General features: G+C 44.3%; 1 protein-coding gene across 50 annotated transcripts in view; it reads left to right on the forward strand.

Annotated features, from left to right (window-relative positions):
- Window positions 1–2242: 2242 nt before the first annotated feature.
- LOC100896535 (glycoprotein Ib platelet subunit beta) overlaps window positions 2243–19338 on the forward strand; it is a 31347-nt gene continuing 14251 nt past the window's right edge. For 12 of the 50 annotated variants that reach the window (XM_078341840.1, XM_078341830.1, XM_078341917.1 and 9 more), the window contains exons 1-7: window positions 2243–2506; window positions 6139–6340; window positions 8038–8165; window positions 12726–12907; window positions 13490–13686; window positions 17521–17592; window positions 19054–19287. In XM_078341840.1, the coding sequence (XP_078197966.1) occupies window positions 13641–13686; window positions 17521–17592; window positions 19054–19287 (352 nt within the window). In that variant the 5' untranslated portion in view covers window positions 2243–2506; window positions 6139–6340; window positions 8038–8165; window positions 12726–12907; window positions 13490–13640. Of the gene's footprint in view, window positions 2507–4583; window positions 4708–6138; window positions 6341–8037; window positions 8166–12611; window positions 13687–17520; window positions 17593–19053; window positions 19288–19338 lie in introns of all 50 variants that reach the window. The other 38 variants (XM_078341885.1, XM_078341868.1, XM_078341930.1 and 35 more) reach the window with 11 other exon arrangements.

Here is a 19338-nt window from a genome sequence, read left to right on the forward strand (position 1 = left end):
CTTCCTGCTCTTTTCGACCTTTTCCCCCTTGTAGCAACATTTCTCAACCACACCCTGACCTTCAGACTGCTATGGTTTGCAGAGGCTGCATAGATGAAGCCCCATAGGCAGGTGCCTGCCACGGGTGGGGGGCAGGTTAGCTGGAAAAGAAATGCCAGAGAGTTAGAGAGTGGTTGGGAAGTGTTGTGACAAGCAAAAAAAAACCAAACGGGAGTGGGAAGCCAAAAGCCTCTAGACCACAGTCTCCCCAGGTAGTCCCCGGTCCAAGCCCCACCAAAGCTCTACCCTGCTTAGCTTCTATGTTGGGGCACCCTCAGGCTGCTATGAAGCCCAAGGGCTGCTATCATGGTCCTCCTCAGGGACACTTCACAACACAGAGTGGGCACAGGAGTGTGTGGAAGTCAATAAGGAAAAGCCAGAAATCATTGGGCTGTTGGAACGCTTTGTGACAAGCAGGAAAAATGGGAAAAGAGTAAGAAGCCAAAAGCAACCAGCCCCATCTCCTTGGGCAGTCCCCAATCCTAGCCCAAGCCAGGTTCGACCCCTCTTAGCTTCAATGAAATTTGGTGCCTTCAAAAAGGTGAGGTCCCAGGCCAGAGCAGGGGTGCAGGCAGGCGCAAAAGGGCTGGCCAAAGAGTTGGGGGCAGATAGAAAGAGTTGCGACAATTGGAGGAAAGCAGTAAGGAGGCAAGAAGCCACAAGTCCCCAGCCCCCTGTCCCTCCAGGTGTTCCCCCATGCAAGCCCTAGCCAAGCCTGACCCTGCTTAGCTCCCGGGCTGGGGCACTCTCAGCGTGCTTTGGTGACTCTCTACCCGTTAAATACAAACTCCCTGTTCCCTCCTCTGCCAGCCCCTGGCAACCACCACTCTACTTTCTGTCTTTACCATTTTGACTATTATTTTGTTTTTGCTTTTGTTTTGAGACGAAGTCTCGTTCTGTCGCCTAGGCTGGAGTACAGTGGCTCACTGCAACCTCCGCCTCCTGGGTTCAAGTGATTCTCATGCCTCAGCCTCCCAAGTAGCTGGGATTACAGGCATGTGCCATCATGCCCGGCTAATTTTTGTATTTTTAGTAGAGATGTGGTTTCAGCATGTTGGTCAGGCTGGTCTTGAACTCCTGACACGGCCGGACAAGGTGGCTCACACCTGTAATCTCAGCACTTTGGGAGGCCAAGATGGCAGATCACAAGGTCAGGAGTTTGAGACCAGCCTGGGCAACATGGTGAAACCCTCTCTTTACTAAAAATACAAACATTAGCCACACACGGTGGCGGGTGCCTGTAATCCCAGCTACTCGGGAAGCTGAGGCAGGAGAATTGCTTAAGTCTGGGAGGCGGAGACTGAAGTGACCCCAGAAATGCAACCTCCTCCTCGGGTTCAAGCGGTTCTCCTGCCTCAGCCCCTCCAGTAGCTGGGATTACAGGCGGGCGCCACCACGCCCGGTTAATTTTTGTATTTTTAGTAGAGACAAGGTTTCAGCATGATGGCCAGGTGGCTGGGATTCCCCCGCCTCGCCCCAGATCCCCGGGAGGCCAGCACGGCCCTCCCATGGGTGTCACAGAGACAGACGCGATGCGGGTCCCTCTCCCTGGGAAGGGGCGGGCTGGGTCCAGTCCGCAGGGCCCCTCCGGGCGCTGACCTCGGATGGAGTTGAGGTGCTGCGGCGCTGGACCCCAGGGCCCCTGCCTGCCTCCTGGGGAGCCGGGTGACCCAGGCAGCCCCGGTGAGGCCCCCGGGCTCCCACAGGACGGATGCGGACAGGGAAGCCGGGGAGGCCTCCCTGCTGGACTGTCCCTGCAGCCCCCAGCTTTCCGTGGTTCTAAGGGCCCCCTCTGCAGAGGGACCAGGGAGCCCGCCCTGCATCCTGAGGCGCCGCGCTTGAGGGACCCCACAGCTCCGGCCAGGCCGCTTCCTTTGCGGATCGTGAAGCTGAGGTCCAGAGGAGGGCAGGGGCAGGCCCTGGAAGCTCCCCAAGCAAAGGGAGCCGATCTCGGGGCTGGGGTCACAGGGCTCCACTCCTGTGATCTCTAGGGCCCTAGAGCCGGGAGGAGAGACTGGGGGGCCTTTCGTCCACCGCTGGGGCTGGGCAGAGGCTCAGCCTGTGCCGCAACGCGAAGCTGCTTCTGTGCAGTCCGAGCCGCGGCCCCTTTAAGAAGGGGTGGTGCTTCAGCCAGTCGCTAGGGACGCTGCCGGCGTGCGCGCCTCTACGGAAGCCGAGACGGCTCTTTCCGCGGGGCCCGGGCAGAAGCCGCGGCGTCGTTGAAGCCAACGGAAGCGGCGGCGATGTGGTCTGAGCGAGCGAAAGCGGCGGCCAGAGTCTGGGGCGTAGTCCTAGTGGGCAGAAGCGCAGTCGACGTCCCAGCGAGCAGAAGCGACCGCGCGGTCCCAGCCGGCAAAAGCGGAGGCCGCGTCCCAGCGAACAGAAGTGGCGGCGTCCAGAAGCGGCGAGCTTCGGAGAAGCCGTGGTGGCTTCCATGTGATGGAGGAGCAGGAGGGACGCTTCCGCGGTAAGTGGCGGGGCATGGACCCCCCCGGAACCCTCCGGGCCTCCCTGCTCCTTCCCCACCGCTCGCTTTTGGGCCCTGACTCCTTGTGGGCATCTGGGCCCCAGTAGTCTGCGTGGCGGTGGTTGTGGGGTCCTGGCCGCCGCAGCGTGCGCACCCTGGCCGGGAACGGTGTGCGACCCGCGTCCAGCCTGTAGGAGCACCTGGCCCAGAGGCCGGTGAAGCGCGGGACCTGGGACCCTCCGAGCCCCCGGCCCTCTGAGCTGAGGTCCAGGGTTATTTTGATGTTTCGGGACCTTTAGAGAGAGACCTCGCTAGAACACAGAACAGGTGACATTTGTAGTGTGAATTCTTTGAGGAGTCTCCAGGTAGTTCGCTGTTTTCCGAGGTGTCTATTCTGATTCTCATTTACAGTGTATGAGTTCCCTTTTCTCCAAAACCATACCCGTGTTCCTTTTTTTTTTTTTTTTTTTCCTTTGGAGACAATCTCGTTCTGCCCCGGCGGGAGTGCAGTGGTGCCATCTGGCCTCCCTGCAACCTGCGCTCCCGGGTTCAAGCAATTTTCCTGTCTCAGCCTCCTGAGTAGCTGGGACTACAGGGGCCCGCCGCCACGCCAGGCTGATTTTTGTATCAGTAGTAAAGACGGGGTTTCTCCATATTGATCAGGCTGGTCTCAAACTCTTGACCTCAGGTGATCTGCTGCCTCGGACTCCCAAAAGTTCTGGGATTACTGGCGTAAGCCACCGAGCCTGGCCTCTCCTGTTTTTAAAAAACTTTCTAGGGATATTCAATAAGTGTGAGATTATCCGTGTGTGGGTTTCAATTAAACCACACACAGTTAATTAATTTGTTGGATAATTTTGAGGACCTTTTATCTGTTGTTCGATTTTCTGTCGCAGAATTGTCTGTTCAGGTCCTTTGCGAAATATTAGATTCTTTTGCTACTTTGTAGTGTTTTTTTGTGTACACCTTAGATGACAACTCATGAATTACATGATTACCTGAAATTTTTGCCTAATCTATAGGATGCTTTTTTAATTTGGAAGGTAGTTTCTTTGCGGTGCAGAAACTTTTCAGGTTGATGTAGTCCATGTTTATTTTTGCGCTTTATGCATGTAATTCTGGTCACCCATATAAGAAAATACTTATCAGTGACAAAGCGTTTAATTGTCAAGGAGGTTTTCCTTCCAGGGTGTTTGTTTCTTTCTCTCTTTGCAAAGGTGAGCAGAGAGTCAAGTGACCCAGAATATATGCTCAACCTGTGTTTTAGTTAAAAACATTTTGTGGTTTATGGTCTTTTGTTCTGGTCTTTGGGGGTTTTTTTGGTTTGTTTGTTTTTTGCGGGGGGGGGGGTGGTAGTGTCGATTTTCATATATGATGCAAAATCAGGGTCCTGTTTCTCTCTTCTGCATTCAGATAACATTTTTCTCAAAGGTATTCATTGAGCAGACTCTGCCCGCCACACTGCGGTGGTCTTTATCAAAGTGAGTTGACTATGTCCATATTTGCGTTGATCTTGTTTTGGCCTCCCTATTTTTATCCACAATTCTAGGTATTGTTTTTATCCAGGTACCATATATGTGCTGCATAACTGCGGCTTGGCAATGTGATTTAATATCGAGGATTGTGGGTCCTCACTTTGATTGAATTTCTCAGGATTCCTTTAGATATGAATTGCTTTTATGGTTCCCTGTGATTTTTAGCGATACGTATTTATTTCTGTTAACTTTTTTTTCGCAACATAAAGGTGATAATTAGGGGTACGTTTTCACACGTATAGATTGGGTAATGAACAAATCAGGGTACTTAGAATCCCTGTTCCCTCATGAGGTATTATTTTTGTGTGGCGAGAACACATAAAATTCTCCTTTCTTGTTCTTTTGAAAAATACAATATTGTTAACTCCGGTCACCAGGCTGAGGAGAACACTCAGTTTGATTCCTTTAAAGTTAAGATAACTTTGCTTCCATAACCAATCCCTACTCCCCCTCTATCTCCCAGACCCTGGTAACCAATATTGTGCTTTTTACCTCTTTAAGAGAGACAGCTTAAGATTCAGTGTTTGTCTTTCTTGTCCCAGCTCATTATGTTTTCCAGGTCCATCTGGGTTGCTGCACATGGCACTGTTTCATCATTTCGGTGGCCAAAGAATATTCCCTAGTGTATGCATACGAGAGTTTCTTGATCCCGTTGTGGATGGACAGGTTGGTTGAGTGTATACCCAGTAGTGGGAATGCTAGCTGGTATGCTGTTTTTCCTTTCTATTCTTTGCAGGACCCCCAACTGTTTTTTATAGCATTAATACTAATATACGTTTCCACAAACAGTTCCCCTTTGTGGAAATTCATACTAGAAGTTGTCTTTTTAAATATTTTAATCTGTTTGTAATGTTCATTCTAGTTGGAGTGAGATAAGATCTGAGTGTGGTTTTGATCTTCATTTTTCTCGTGCATAGTAACGGTAACCACATTTTTGCAAATGTTGCATCAGTTTCTTGTCTGCACAAATATCTCTTCAGGTTATTTGGTTTGGTTATTTTTCTCCTTTTTTTTTTTTTTTTTTTTTGCCAGCCGGTAGTTTTACTGGCTTGTACCTTTTCAAAAATAACCCCTTATCCAACTGAATGTTTGCCCAAATGTTTCTTACAGTTTTTAGTATGCTTTTTCATTTTATTCATTGTTTGTTAGACACAAACTCCTTAGTGTGACGTGGCCCCACATGTGTATGATTTCTTGGTTAGCTGTGCTGTTGGTTACTAATGAAGAAAAAACTCAATCACTACCAAAGCAGTCCATTGTCCACGATTTTCTTTTCCTTGTATTTTTGTTTTTGCAAATCGTGAGCATACATCCAAGTTGCAATAAATATCCGCACAGTGAGGTTGTCTTTATAGGAGCTTTATGGTTGCAAGTTTTGTGTATAATCTTTAATCCTTTTCAGTTGATTATTGTGTATTTCATACCATGAGAGTCCTGTATTATTCTTTTGCATATGGATACCTAGTTTTGAAAACCTTCCCCATTGTGTCAGTTTGATAGTGTTTTGAAAAAATGTATTCACTCTATATAAATTTCTGTTTATTATTAAACACCCTCATTTTGCTCACTGGTCTGTCTGTGTTTCTCTGTGTTTACCAGTAGCATATGGATTGGTTAACTAGGGATTTTCATTTAATTAGAACTCAGGGAATGTGATACATGCCACGTGGTTTGTGTTTCTCAGGGTAACTGTGGAAATTCAGGGTGTTTCACATTTCCATATAAATTTTGACATTGTTTTCTTTATATATCTTAAAATACCGTTTGCCATATATAAATGTATATAATGAGAGGGTACAGGGAAGATTTTGATACATGTGTATTCTGAGTAATGATCAAATTGGGTTATTTAGCATCTCTTCACCTGGTATAGTTATGATTTTTTTGTGTGGTAACAGCATTCAGAATATTTTCTTCTAGCTACTTTGAGACATATGTTACATTTGTGTTAAGGCCAGTCACCCTGCTGTGGAATAGAAGACCAGAATTGATTGCTCTCATCTGAGGGGAAGTTTTTACCCATTATTGATTCCTTCCCAGACCCTCTCCATTTTCCCAGCAACCTCTAGTAACCCCTATTGAACTTTCTGCTTCTAGGAGGTGAAGATGTTTTCAGTCTGCATGCCTGGGATCGTGTGGAATGGGACTTTCTCTACCAGGCTCATTCGTTGGACCTGATGTTCTCCAGGTTTCTTCATGTGGCTGCAGATGGCAGGATTCCCAGAGCTTTATGGCTGGAACATACTCCATGGTGTATCTGTACAGCAGTTTCTTCATCCCTGCAGCTGCGGGTGGACAGGTAGGTTGGTTCTGTACTTTGGCCACAGTTACAAGTGCTTCAGTACCCATGGAAGGCAGATAGCTCTCTTCAGCCCAGGGATTTCAACTGCTTTAAATGTGGAACCAGTGGTGGGGCTGCCAGCTGACATGGTAGTTGTACCGTGAAGTTTTTCAGGAACCTCTTGCTGTTTCTCAGTGTGTGTATAGTAGTTCAGGTCTCCACCAATAGTGTTGAAGAGGTCACCTTTCTGTAAGTCTACACTGGCTGGCGCCTTCCAAAATTTGTGTTTTGTTTTTGGTAGTATTCATAGCGAGTGGAAGGAGACGGAATCTTAGCATGGTTTCCATGGACGTTTTTGTGAGTATTAGTGATGTGGAGAAAGTCATTTGAGAAATCCCCACGTTGCTTTCCATGGTGTCTGAACTGGTTTGCATTTGCACCAGCAGCAGAGCAGCGTCCCTGTCCTCTGCCTCGCCTGCATTCGTTCTTGGGGACTGTGTCCTAATCGTCATTCTGGCCGGTGTGAAATACTATCTCGTGGGCCTTTTGCTTTGCCTCTTTCTGATGCTGACTGAGGCAGAGAAGTGTTGTCATGTCTGTTGGTTGCTGTAAGCCTTCTTTTGAGGCGTGTGTTTTCATGCCCCTTGCCCTTTCTTCATTGAGTTTTTGTTTTCCTGGTTTATTTGCTTAACATCTTTAAGGTGGATCCGGGATATTAGCCTTCATCAGATGCATGCGTGGGAACATTTTCTCCCGTTGTGCGGGCCGTCTGTTCACTCTGTTGGTCATTTCTTCTGTGCAGCAGCTCTTTGTGTATTAGGTGCCACTGGGCAATAATTGTTTTAGTTGCACTTGCTTTTGGAGACTGAGACATATCCACGCTGTGCCAAATCCTCTGTCAGGAAGGCTGTTTCTAGGTTCTCTTGCAGGCTTTTCATAGTTTGAGGTCTTGCATTTACGTCTTTCATTCATCTTGAGTTTGTGTCTGTACACCGTGAGGCACAGGGCCCACTGTTTTTCTTCTGCAGCTGGCTAGTCATTTATGCCAGCACCATCTATTGAAAAGAGGGAGTCCTTTCTCCAAAGCTTATTTTTGTGGATTTTGTTGAAGATGAGATGGTGTTAGGGGTGAGGGTTTCAGTCTGGGTCCTCTAATCTGTTCCACTGCTCTGTGTGGAATGGGGTCCCTAGCTTTTCAATGAAATTTTATATCAGGAACTGTGACACAACCGAGTTAGTTTGGATTTCTCAGGATTGCTTTGGAAATTCAGTGTGTTTTATGGACCACATGAATTTTAGCATTGCATATTGACATAGTTTTTAAAAGGTTGGTCATATGGTGAAGGTATACAATGGGGGGAGTTAGAGTGGGGCATTTTGATTAATGCAGACACAGAGGAATGATCAAATCAGGATATTTAGAGCCTCTCTTATCAGAAACAGTTGCGAATTTCTTTGTGGTGAAAACATTTGGAATCTCCCAGATTTTGTGGAAAGGGTGTGATGTTGTGTTAACCTCTGGTCACTTGGCTGTGGACCAGTGAGGAGCGATTCATTCCTCTTATCTAAGTGTAACTTTGTGCCTATTTCTGACCTCTGCCTGTGCCCCTTCTTCCCTCCAACCTTTAGTAACTACTATTGTGCTTTCTAGACCTATGCAATAAAGCCTTTTATTTTGGATTCTACATTAGTTGTTCTTTTTCTGCCTGTCTTAGGTCATAGATGATGTCCTCCAAGTTCAACAGCGTGGCTCCAAATGATGACATTTCATTCCGGTTTTCTAGCTGAAGACGATTCTATTTGTGCACATACACCAGGTATCCCTTCATGTGTGGATGGGCAGGTAAGTCTATTCTTTGTCTTGGCAATTGTGAATAGTGCTGCAGTCCACATAGGATGGCAGATGTCTCTTGCATGGACTGATTTCTTTCGTCCTGAAAGTATACTTAGTAGTAGACTTGTTAGATGAAGTGGTAGTTGTAGGTTAAACTTTTGGAGGAAGCTCCCACTGGTGTCTGTAGTATGTATGCTAATTAACATTCTGACCTGGATATTCATGTACAAATAAATTAATTTGGGTCCCTGCCTAACGCCATACACAAAAATTACCTGAAAATGGATCACAGACCTAAATGTAAAACTGAAAACAATGAAACTCTTAGAAAACGTAAGAGTAAATTCTTGTGATCTTGTGTAAGGCACTGATGTCTTAGAAACAACATCAAAAGCACAGTTGAAGATCAGTCAGGGCCACCTAGTGAGACCTGGAAAAGGAAGAAAGCGAAAAAGCAAGAAAATAAAAAAATTGAGCATCAGCTGAATTTAAACCTTTGGCACAGCAAAAGATTCAAGAAAGGGGAAGACAGCCGCAGAATGGGAGAAAAGATTTATAAATCTTATGTCTAATAACCGATATATCCAGAAGAACTCTTACAACTCAATATTAAAAGACAATTTAACTTAAAAATGGGAAAAGAACATGAAGAAACATTTCTCCAAAGATAATATTTTAATGTCCAATAAGCACATTATAAAGCGTTCAACATCGTCAGTCACTAGGAAAATGCAAATTAATCCAAAACGCGATGTCTCTTTCCACCCACTAGAATAACTACAACCAAGCAGACGCATGACACCAAGTGCTGGAGAGGACGTGGAGACCAGAGCCCTCACACACTGCCAGTGGGAATGTAAAATGGTACAGCCACTTTTTTGGAAGATAGTATGACAGTTTCTCAAAATGTTAAAAATAAAATCGCCTTCTCTAGCAGAACTGCAAGGGGCTCAGGACAAAAATAATAATAAAATAAAATAAAGTCAAATTTCCTTAAAGTCAGCAACTTTACTTCTAGGTATCTAACCAGGAACAATGAAAATGTATGTTCACACAAAGACTTGTGGGTGAATGTTCACAACAACGCCACTCACAAGAACCAAAAAGTGGAGACAAGCCAAATGCCCATCAACTGATGAAGGAATTCAAATGTGGGGAATACAAAGGAATACTATTCAGCAATCAAAAATGAGTTCTGAGGCATGCTACCACAGTGATCAACCTCAGCAACGCAAGGCTTCGGGAAAGAAGCCAGATGCAAAAGAACACACGTCACATGATTTCGTTTATATGAAAGGTTCAGAACAGCCTAATATGGAGATAGAAAGCAGCTTACTGGTTGACTAGGGCTGGGAATGAGACAGAAAAGTGACTCTGATAAGCACGAGTTTCTTTCTGGGATGATGAAATGTCCTTAAGCTAGATTTTGGTGATTGTTACATAATTCTGTAAATATACTAAAATCATTGAATTGGACTAACTGCAGTGGCTCACACCTGTAATCCCAACACTTTGGGAGGCCACGGCAAGAAGATCACTTCGGCCCAGGAGTTCAAGAACAGCCTGGGAAACATAAAGAGACTCTATCTCTACAAATAATATAAACACTTAAACAGGTGTAGTGGTACAAGCCTGTAGTCTCAGGTACTCAGGGAGCTGAGGCAGGAGGATCACCTGATCCCAAGAGGTTGAGGCTGCCGTGAGCCATGATGGCACCACTGCATTCCAGCCTTGGTATCAGAGTGATAACCCTGTCTCTCTCTCTCTCTCTCTCTCTCTCTCACACACACACACATACACAATCATTGTACACTTAAAATTGGTAGATTTTAGTTTGTAAATTACACCTCTATAAAGCTGTTAATTTTAAAATTATTTTTAAGGTTTTTTTTTTTGTTTTTTGAGACAGTTTTGCTGTTTTTACCGAGGCTGGAGTGCAATGACGCAATCTCAGGTCACCACAACCTCCACCTCTCAGGTTCAAGTGATTCTCCTGCCTCAGCCTCCCAAGTAGCTGGGATTCCAGGCTCCTGCTATGATGCCTGGCTAATTTTTTGTATTTTTAGTACAGATGGGGTTTCACCATGTTGTCCAGGCTGGTCTGAAAGTCGTGACCTCAGGTGATCCACCCATCTCGGCCTCCCAAAGTGCTAGGATTACAGACACGAGCCAGGCAGTTTTTTAAGTTCTAAAATTATACTATTTACCCCTAGCACCAAGATTGTAGTCTCAAAATACCATTGCCCAATGAAAGGAAACAAGGCTTCCTGGACAAAATGCTGATTCCAGGTCTAGGCCAGAAATGTGTAAGGAGCCTGGAACATATTATCACTCTGGATAGCAAAGAATCCATCAAAGGTTATTAGGATGATTTCAACAGGTCCAAAGGGCCAATCTGAAGGGCCTCCTTCTAACCAAAGATAGGACATTTTGTACATTAGTAAGGATAATAGTTGCAGTAAATTGAGATATATCAGATATGTTTGAATATCTGCATTCATAATGATCCTTTTGAAAAAATAAAAGTGGGCTGGCACAGCTCCTCGTGCCTGTAATTTCAACACTCTGGGAGGCTGAGTTACAAGGATCATTTCATTCAGGAGTTCAAGACCAGCCTGTGCAACACAGGGGGACTTTGTCTCAACAAAAGATTTTTTAAATTACTCAGGTTTGAGGGCCTGTGTCTTTGGTCTCAGCTACTCAGGAGGCTGAGATGGGAGGGTCACCTGAGCCTAGAAGTTTGAGGCTATAGTGGCATGACTGCTTGTCTGCATACCAACCTGGGCAACAAAGCTAGACCCTCCCTGTCTAAATAAATTAATTAATAGAAGTGGTCACCGTTGAAGGATATAAATGAAACAGCCCATCATTTTGAAAATGGTCAACAGAAGAAATCAAGCCATGAACTGGTGTTTTCTATATAAGTTGTACAAGTCAGTAACAGTTCATAAGAAGCAGCATCTCTTTTATATTCATTTTTTTCTTCATGCAAGGCCCTTCTTAGGGTAGCAGTATCTCTTTCTGGAAGTGTGGCAGCTCATAAATAAGGAATGTTACAACAATGCCTTCATTGTTTAATCCATAATTGATCAATGGCCATTAACGTCACCGATTAAAAAAAAAAAAAATGTCCAGAGAGTGCACACCTCCTCGCAGAGGAAACTAGCACAGCCTTTTTGCCCTGACCCTCAAGTCCAACCTGAATCTCACCAAGTCTTGAGATCAAACTACTAATTTATCAAAACTAGAACAAAGTGAAGAGCAAGTTAACCAACATCAGAAGATACAATTAGCGAAATTCACAGTATGAGAACCAGCATAATGAGAATACACTTAGCTTAATTCAAACTATAGGGAAATGGCCATATTTATTCAATAAATGGACTGCAAGGGATAGCACGGAGATCAAAGTGGGAAGCTGTCAGGATAAAAAAAAAAATCCTAAGAGGTGAATCAAACAATCCCAAAGAGAGACTTTATTTGGATCCTGATTCAAACAATAAATACATGAAACGACTGGAAATTTGGAGCTAGAAGGAGAGTTGACAGTGATAAAGAGCAATGGTGTGAGATGGTTGGTTGATGATGGTATTGGGATTATATTTTTTAGAGTTCTTGTCTCCGGGCATGGCGGTTCACACCTATAATCTCAGTAGTGTGGGAGGTCAAGGCGGGAAGATCCTTTGAATCCAGGAATTGTAGACCAGCCCGGGCAACATAGCAAGACCTTGTCTCTACTAAAATACAAGTAAAAAGATTAGCTGGGCATGGTGGTGTGAGTCTGTAGTTGCAGCTACTCAGGAAGCTGAGGCAGGAGAGGCCACAGTGAACCAAGAGCATGCCACTGAACTCCAGCCTGAGTGACAGAGACCTCGTGTTGAAAGAACAAACAAGAATCGTATCTTTTACGGATATCTACCAAGACAGTCAAGGAGGAAATTCTATGATGTGTGGGGTTTGCTATAAAATCACGAGAGGAAGAGGAGAAGCATGTAGGAGTATACATGTAACACAATCGGCCGTCAGATAACAAATACCTGAATCTGCTGCTGAGTAGGTGGAAGCTCACTACACTAGCCTCTTGTTCCAAAAAGCTGTAGAATAGAAAGTTTGTCTAAAAATCCACTTCAGGTATTTGTAACAAGCATTGAATAAGATCATGTATACAGAGTGTTTTCTCACCGCGGCTTGCAGGTAGTCAGCACATAAACATGGTTTTTAGTTTTGTATAGTCCCCGTCCATGAATCACACCCAAAAAAGGTATGTTGTTCACACCAAGAGCTCTGGCCCATGGACCTTTGTCCACTTGGTGGTAATTCATTGGACTCTGAGGTTTAGAGTGAGGAAATACCAGTCTTCAAAGCCCCAGGCCTGCTATGAAATAGCAAAGCCAATGGTCCCAGATGCCTTCGTAGCACACCTAGTAAGTAGGACCCTTTTCTCTCACCTTGTAGGCACACTTGAGTCCATGTACTCATTTTTCATTCATTTCTTATATGCCGTGTATTGGGTACTCGGGATCCATAATACAGTGGACCCACAATTGACTGGAAGCATCGCTTTCAAAGCATCATTTCAGGATGAGTATTTCTTGGCAAGTGGATTCAAGGAACAGTGCGAAGGATCCATGGCCTCAATCACCATGAAGAGCCTCCCAAGAGCCAACCGTCCTGGGCACATGTGAGTGGAGACATGGAACTCACCCTTACAAGGCCTAGAACCTGACAGATCATACAAGACAGAAGCCCAGGTAACTAAGAAGGGGACGCTGAAGGTGAGAGGTGGGCCCCAGAGGATTCTGTGAAAATGCTTTGTGTTTGTGGATTTCTCACGCAGAATGAAACCTTTGTTTTTATTCACAGGTTAGACACACTCTCCATATAGAATCTATGAAGGGACATTGCTGAATTTTTTGAGGCCTATAGTGAAAAATGGATTATCTCAGGCAGCTCAGGATGAATAATGCAGTCACCAAGAGGGGCAGGGTGGCCACAGGTGGCCAGCAGCAGGAATGGGCATTGTGAGCCATTGGATGGGGTTGTGGGAAATGGCATTGTGAGTCACTGGCCTGACTTTGTTGTTTCCTGGCAATCAGGTGACATAGGAGGCTTTGTGGGGGGACAGGCATCAGCCAGGACCAGCAGCCTTCAGTCGGAAGCTGGTAGTGGGAGGAGGAGAAGCTCCGACTACTCTCACGGAAGTGTTTGTGTGCTTGGCGCTTGCTCTGTTGCTTTGTTTTTCCCTTTGATTTATTTTATTCTATGTTATTTTGTCTGTTGCTTTTTTTTTTTTTTTTGCGTGTTCTTTGTTTTGTTTTCTTTTTTTCTTTTAGATTTTGTTGCTTTGTTGTTACAGTCCCCTTGTAGATCACCCATGGGGAATTGCTTAGCCCCGGCGCTGGCGTCAGTTGTGCCTGCTGCGAGCCTTGTGGCCAGTCTGTGGCATCCACCACTGCAGAGCCTGCCGCCTTACATCCCGGAGTGATGGAGGTCCAGCACATGCTGCCCATAAAATCAAAGAGGTGCAAAGGTAAAGAAGCCATTTACTCTCTGGCACATCTCTGGCCACCCCCTCCCCACCTCCTTCCCATCCCGTCACCCCAGAGACATCCTCAGCTTCCAGCTCCCTCCTGCCTATAGCCAGCTTTCCCGGGGCTGGGCATGGGGGACAAAGGCTAGTCCTGCCTCTTGTCTTCGTTGTTGAGCCTTCTTGCTTGAGGCCTTTTTGGTCTAGTCTCTCCCTTTCCCCGATGAAAATTCAGATACTCCAGTTTTGGACTCTCCATCCCATTCTCTAGCCTTGGCTGTCCAGCTACTATGGCACCTCAGTGAAGGAGCCGGTTAAAGGCCCAATGATTTCTTTTCTCCTATTCGATAAGAAAGCTAATAATTGGGATAATTCAGACTCAAATATTTGGAGACTTCTTAAATTCGAAATAGAGTTTGCCATGGAAGAGATTATATGGTGTTCTTAATAGATGGTTTGAAGTCACCTTGACAGAAGCAGCTTTATGTCTTCCAATTGTAATTTGAAAACCGAAGGAAAAATTGAGGGACATGCTTAAAATGACTGCAAAAGGTGTGAAATGTTACTGCCCGAGCTGTAAAAAAGCTGTTTTTGTTGTGGTTTTACCCAAAAGTGTAGCCGTGGAGCTCTGATTACTTCAACATTCCCACTTTGACATGAACGTCTCTTCAGCCCTACTCCAGTAACGTCACGGGCTTAGTTTACCTCCTTGTTCTGAAAGACAGGTAGAGCTAGCTCATGGTTACAGGTTCCAAAAGAGATGAAATGACTTTAGACTTGAATTTGGAAGGTAAAGACTTGGAGTTAGAAGGCCAGACCCTGCCTGTGGAAAAGAGTTTGTTTTCATGGCTCCCCTTCCTACAGGATGGAAAAGGGGAGGAGAGAGGAAACATTTCATGTTTTTGCTTATGGTCAAATTGAAGACAAAAACTAACACTTGTAAGACAGGAGAGGAGCATTTAGTTACAAAATCAGTCAAACATTTGTGTATCACTACATTCATTGAGCAAATGGAAGCTACCAGACTCAGAAAACCAGAGATGCTAATGGAACTGACATTAGTAACCAGGGTTTACTACTGAGTTCAGCACCCAGGGCGACTTCCAATAACAACCACCCTCCCCTCCACACACGTACTTTTCTCAGGACTGGAAAGCTCAGGAAGCCCAGGATGAATAATGCAGTCACACAGAGGGTCATGGTGATTACAGGTGGGCAGCAGCAGGGATGGGCATTGTGAGCCACTGGGTGGGGCTGTGGGGCGGGGCATTGTGAGCCACTGTGTAGAGCAGGTACTTACTCTAAACCCTGCCTGTAGGTAAAAAGACCTTAATGTTATCATACTTCAATTGTCCCACACCTTCTGAACCATCCCTTCCCTATGGTATACATGCCCTCAGTCTGAGGGCTGTGAGGGGTAATGGCACAGGGATCCACCATCTTGTCTTGCCACCACTCAAGACACAGACATGGCTTCTGTTTTTCAGTCCTTATTAAATGTTTCTTTCTAAGAAAAAAAAAAAATAAGCTGGTACTTCTACATAAAGGAGAAGTATGGAGCTGTAAAAAAGAGTAAGATGTCTTTTTATTGCTATGGAGTGATTCCCAAGATAGGGTACGCAGAAAAGCAAAGAGAACATGCAGTAATATACACGAAAGAAAGCAGGCAAAATCATGTGTATTTCATTATTTAAAAATAAAAGCCAATGTTGGGGAAGTCTTGATGATGACCTGTGACAGTTTCCTTCTAACTTCACTGGGCAGCCAAAGTGCATATTTTCTCAAGATTTCATTTTGCTATGGGATCTGCAGAGGACGCTAACTGTGCACTTTTCGCCTTTGAGTTAGAGAAAACTTCACTTTGTGATTCATTGTGCATTACGTGGTATACAGACTGCTCTTTCATTTTATTCTATCCTCTCAATGTTTCGAGTCAGGTGTAAAATGGGAATTATACTGTGTTACATATGAGGAGGCTGGTTCTAAGAAGACTCAGTACATCAAGAGTGTAAATTTTAGATTTATGGCATATAAAACTAGAATTTACAAAAGGCATGCATATGACCTGCTTTAAATAGTACCCTTTATAAAAAAAAAAAAAAAAACACAACTTTTTTTTCTTAGCTTACTAAAGCAATTAAGCCTCAGGATGAAAACAGCAATATTAGATAATGAGAAATAAAATGGGGATACTTGTGACACAGTAATGCTTTTTATTGTGAAAAGACAGGGTCTTGCTTTGTCACCCAGGCAGTGGCGTGATCATGGCTCACTGCAGCCTCAATCTTCTAGGCTCAAACAATCTTCCCACCACAGCCTTCCACGTAGCTAGGGATACAAGGGCTCACCGCCACATCTGGTAATTTGTAGATTTTTTGTAGAGATGAGGTCTCACTGTGTTGCCCAGGTTGGTCTCAAACGTCTGACCTCAAGCAGTCCTTCTGCCTTAACCTCCAAAACTGTCAGGATAACAGCCATGGGCCAGCACACCTACCCCGGAAATGTTCCTAAAAGTCTGAAACAATAAGTTAAATGCTATTAAGAAATATGTAAAAAGATAAACATATACTATGGCATATGAAATGTCACCGTTCAGTCATGGTCACAACAGTGATTAAAATATCCAACAGTTGAGGCAAGTCTGAGAACTGAGAGGGACGTACAGGATTGGTTTGGAAGCCAGAATTAGGATTGTCAGAGCTGGGAAAGCAGAAGCAAGGCAAGAGTGTGCGCAGGAGTGGGGCACACAGCCGCTCCGTGGTATGCCGTGTGTCCTCTTTTACGGCAGGCCAGCTCCAGCCCAGCAGATGAGAATCACCTGATGGGTGGAAAGAGTGGATTCAGGTAAAATCTCAGACCGTGCATCATAACGGAGAGACTTAAAATATTTGCCTTATGGGTCATAAAACTACTAAAAGTGACAACATAGGGATAATAGAGTAGGTCAGTAAATGCAGTAAGCCACCTGCCACATCTCCATAGCCTCAACCATCCCACAGAAACACTGGTGCAGCAGGATTTCACAGAGCTTGTGAGAAGAGCTCTCGGTCCAGGGTCCTGGGCATGATCTAGAGGACTCGGGTGTTCCGGGATCTCTCTCCCCGGGGAACCAACCACATGATTACCTCAGACCTATCATTCCTCACTGTGGTGACTGGGCAAGTCACTCAAAATGTCTGAATTTGAATTCACTGAATTTGAAAATAGGGGTTGTAGCCCCTTCCCTGCCTGTCCTTTGGGGATCAGGGAAATCACAGATCTCTGTCATGAGCTGGAAATCATGTGGCCATGGAAACTGTGAAGTCACTTTCCATCCTAATCCTGCGCAGACATGCAAGCTCCCTCTCTGTAGTCAACCACTACCAAGTGTCTGGATTATTCTTCCCGACATTGATTGAACATTTTAGGGCATTTACAAAAACATGAGTCTTTTTAAGTCTTTATCTGCATTTCATCCTTTTAGACACTATAGAGCTTAGTAGGTCTATAGCCTAGATCTACTAACGTTTCCACATCTGAGAATAGGGACGAGAGGCACAGATGGGTTCATATCCCTCTCCCAGGTATGTGCAGATTCTAAGTAGGATTTGAACCCAGCCTATTTTTTTGGTAACTTGGAACTTCTGCTTTTCTATATTGTCTCATCTGAATAAAGGTATCTGCCTGCACAAACAAATCTTCCTAGAACCCAGATCGAATTCAGGTAGCATTGAAAAGCACTCGGTGAAAACTAGGATCAAAAGTTTAAACTGAGAACATTTTTACTAATTTCTCTGTGGTCCTCTGCCAGCAAGATGTCAAGCACTGTCTTTATTATGATGCATTTCTGCCTTGCAGGTTTGGCTGGCCGCGCCAGGAGCTGGGCAGCAAAGAGGAGGCGCAAGAAAATTTGCCACAGTGAAAATGAAGGTAGTGTGGAAATTATATCATGAAGATGATTGAAGCAAATAATTTCAGTTTACTCATCCAGTGTCCCATATGAGAGAAACTCAGTAAATGCTGTGTCAGGTTCTTCATTTATTTCATTTGTGCCCATTGAAATGCATTTAATCAACGGGTGACGCAACTACACAAGGAAAGTTACGTTGACAACTTAGAGTTTGGTTCTTTTTGTTTCTTTATTTTTGTGAGAAAGTCTCATTTTGTCACCCAGGAGTGCACTGGTGCAATCACAGCTCATTGCAATCTTGACCTCCCCATGTTCAGCTGATCCTTCTACCTCAGCCTCCCAAGCAGTTGGCTGTAATGCACATGCTTTATACCAAGCTATTTTTTAAAATTTTACTTTTTTTGTAGAGACAGGATTTCACCATGTTGCCCAGACTTGGTTCACTTTTGATAGTAAAGGACATCTCAAATATTTAGACATTTGCTCTCAGTTTGGGCAATTATGAATACAGCAGATATAAACCTTCTTGTGTCTTGTTTGGAAACATAATTTTTACAATGTAACTAAGGCAATGCTAAAATTATGGTTACTTACTTGTATGGTAACACTACGTTTCTTTGTGAGAATTTTGGTAGAATTTACCAGTGAATTCATCTGAAGGTAGTGTTTTGGGTTTTTTTGAGAAGATACTAATTATTGATTCAATTTCTAAAATAAATATAGGCCTATTCAGATGATTCATTTATCCTGAGAAGACTTTTAACCTGAAACAGATCCAAAAAATTAGCTCATTTCATATAATGTATCCAAGTGTGAGCACAGATGTGTTCACAATATTCCTTTATTATTATTTTTGATTCCACTCGTCTTCAACTGATATTATTGGTACATCGTGACTTCCTTCTTTTTCTTTGTGGTTGGACAAGGTAGAGGTTTATCAATTTTATTGATCTTTTCAAAGAACTGGTTTTTTGTTTTGTAAATTTTCTCTGATTTACTGTTTTTTATTCCATTAATTTCTGCAATCATTGTATTTTTTCTCTATTTGACATTACACTGCTGTTTTCCTTTCATTGCCCAAGGTGGAAGCTAGATTATGAATTTAGATTTTTCTCATTATTGACACAGCATCATGAATGTTACTCACAGAATATAATATCATTAAAATGCACAATTAACTAAAATAATAAATATGTATGCTTTACTACAATTTTAGAAACACAACAGGATACATGACAGATGTAGTACCAGGATATGTAGATCCACAAAAGTTAAATAATCCTGTAATGTTTCATAAAATATGGGATTTGCCTAGATCTTCAGGTGGGCAGCAGGTGTGATGAGATGATTTCGCTGAGCCATACATACCTTTCTGTATTAACTGGTTCTCAGACTGTTTCACAGTGATGAGTGCCCTAGCTAGAAAGCCAAGACTCTCTCATTTCTTCTGCCCCTCTCCTTTGCATTCCTTCAACACCAAGGAGAGTGGTCCAGGAGCATCTCAGTCCATGCTTGTCAGCAGTGCAGCTCCATACACTGCAGCTTCGGTCCACATCCCCCAAGCCTCCTTGTGGGATTCCTCAGCAGCACCAGTGCACTGACTGTCTCTCGGTGTTCTCCTACCTCCTGGTCAAGACCCAGAAGAGTGTGCTACTTAGAGGCTTCAGGAGGAGACGTCACCTCACATATTAAGATGCATGCTTCTAGAATATCAAGTGAGTATCATCTTTGACTGCCATCGTGAATCAGGCCTCAGCTGTCATGGA

This window comes from Callithrix jacchus, chromosome 1 (genome assembly GCF_049354715.1).
Source record: "Callithrix jacchus isolate 240 chromosome 1, calJac240_pri, whole genome shotgun sequence".
In the NCBI taxonomy this organism is placed as follows: Eukaryota; Metazoa; Chordata; class Mammalia; order Primates; family Cebidae; genus Callithrix; species Callithrix jacchus.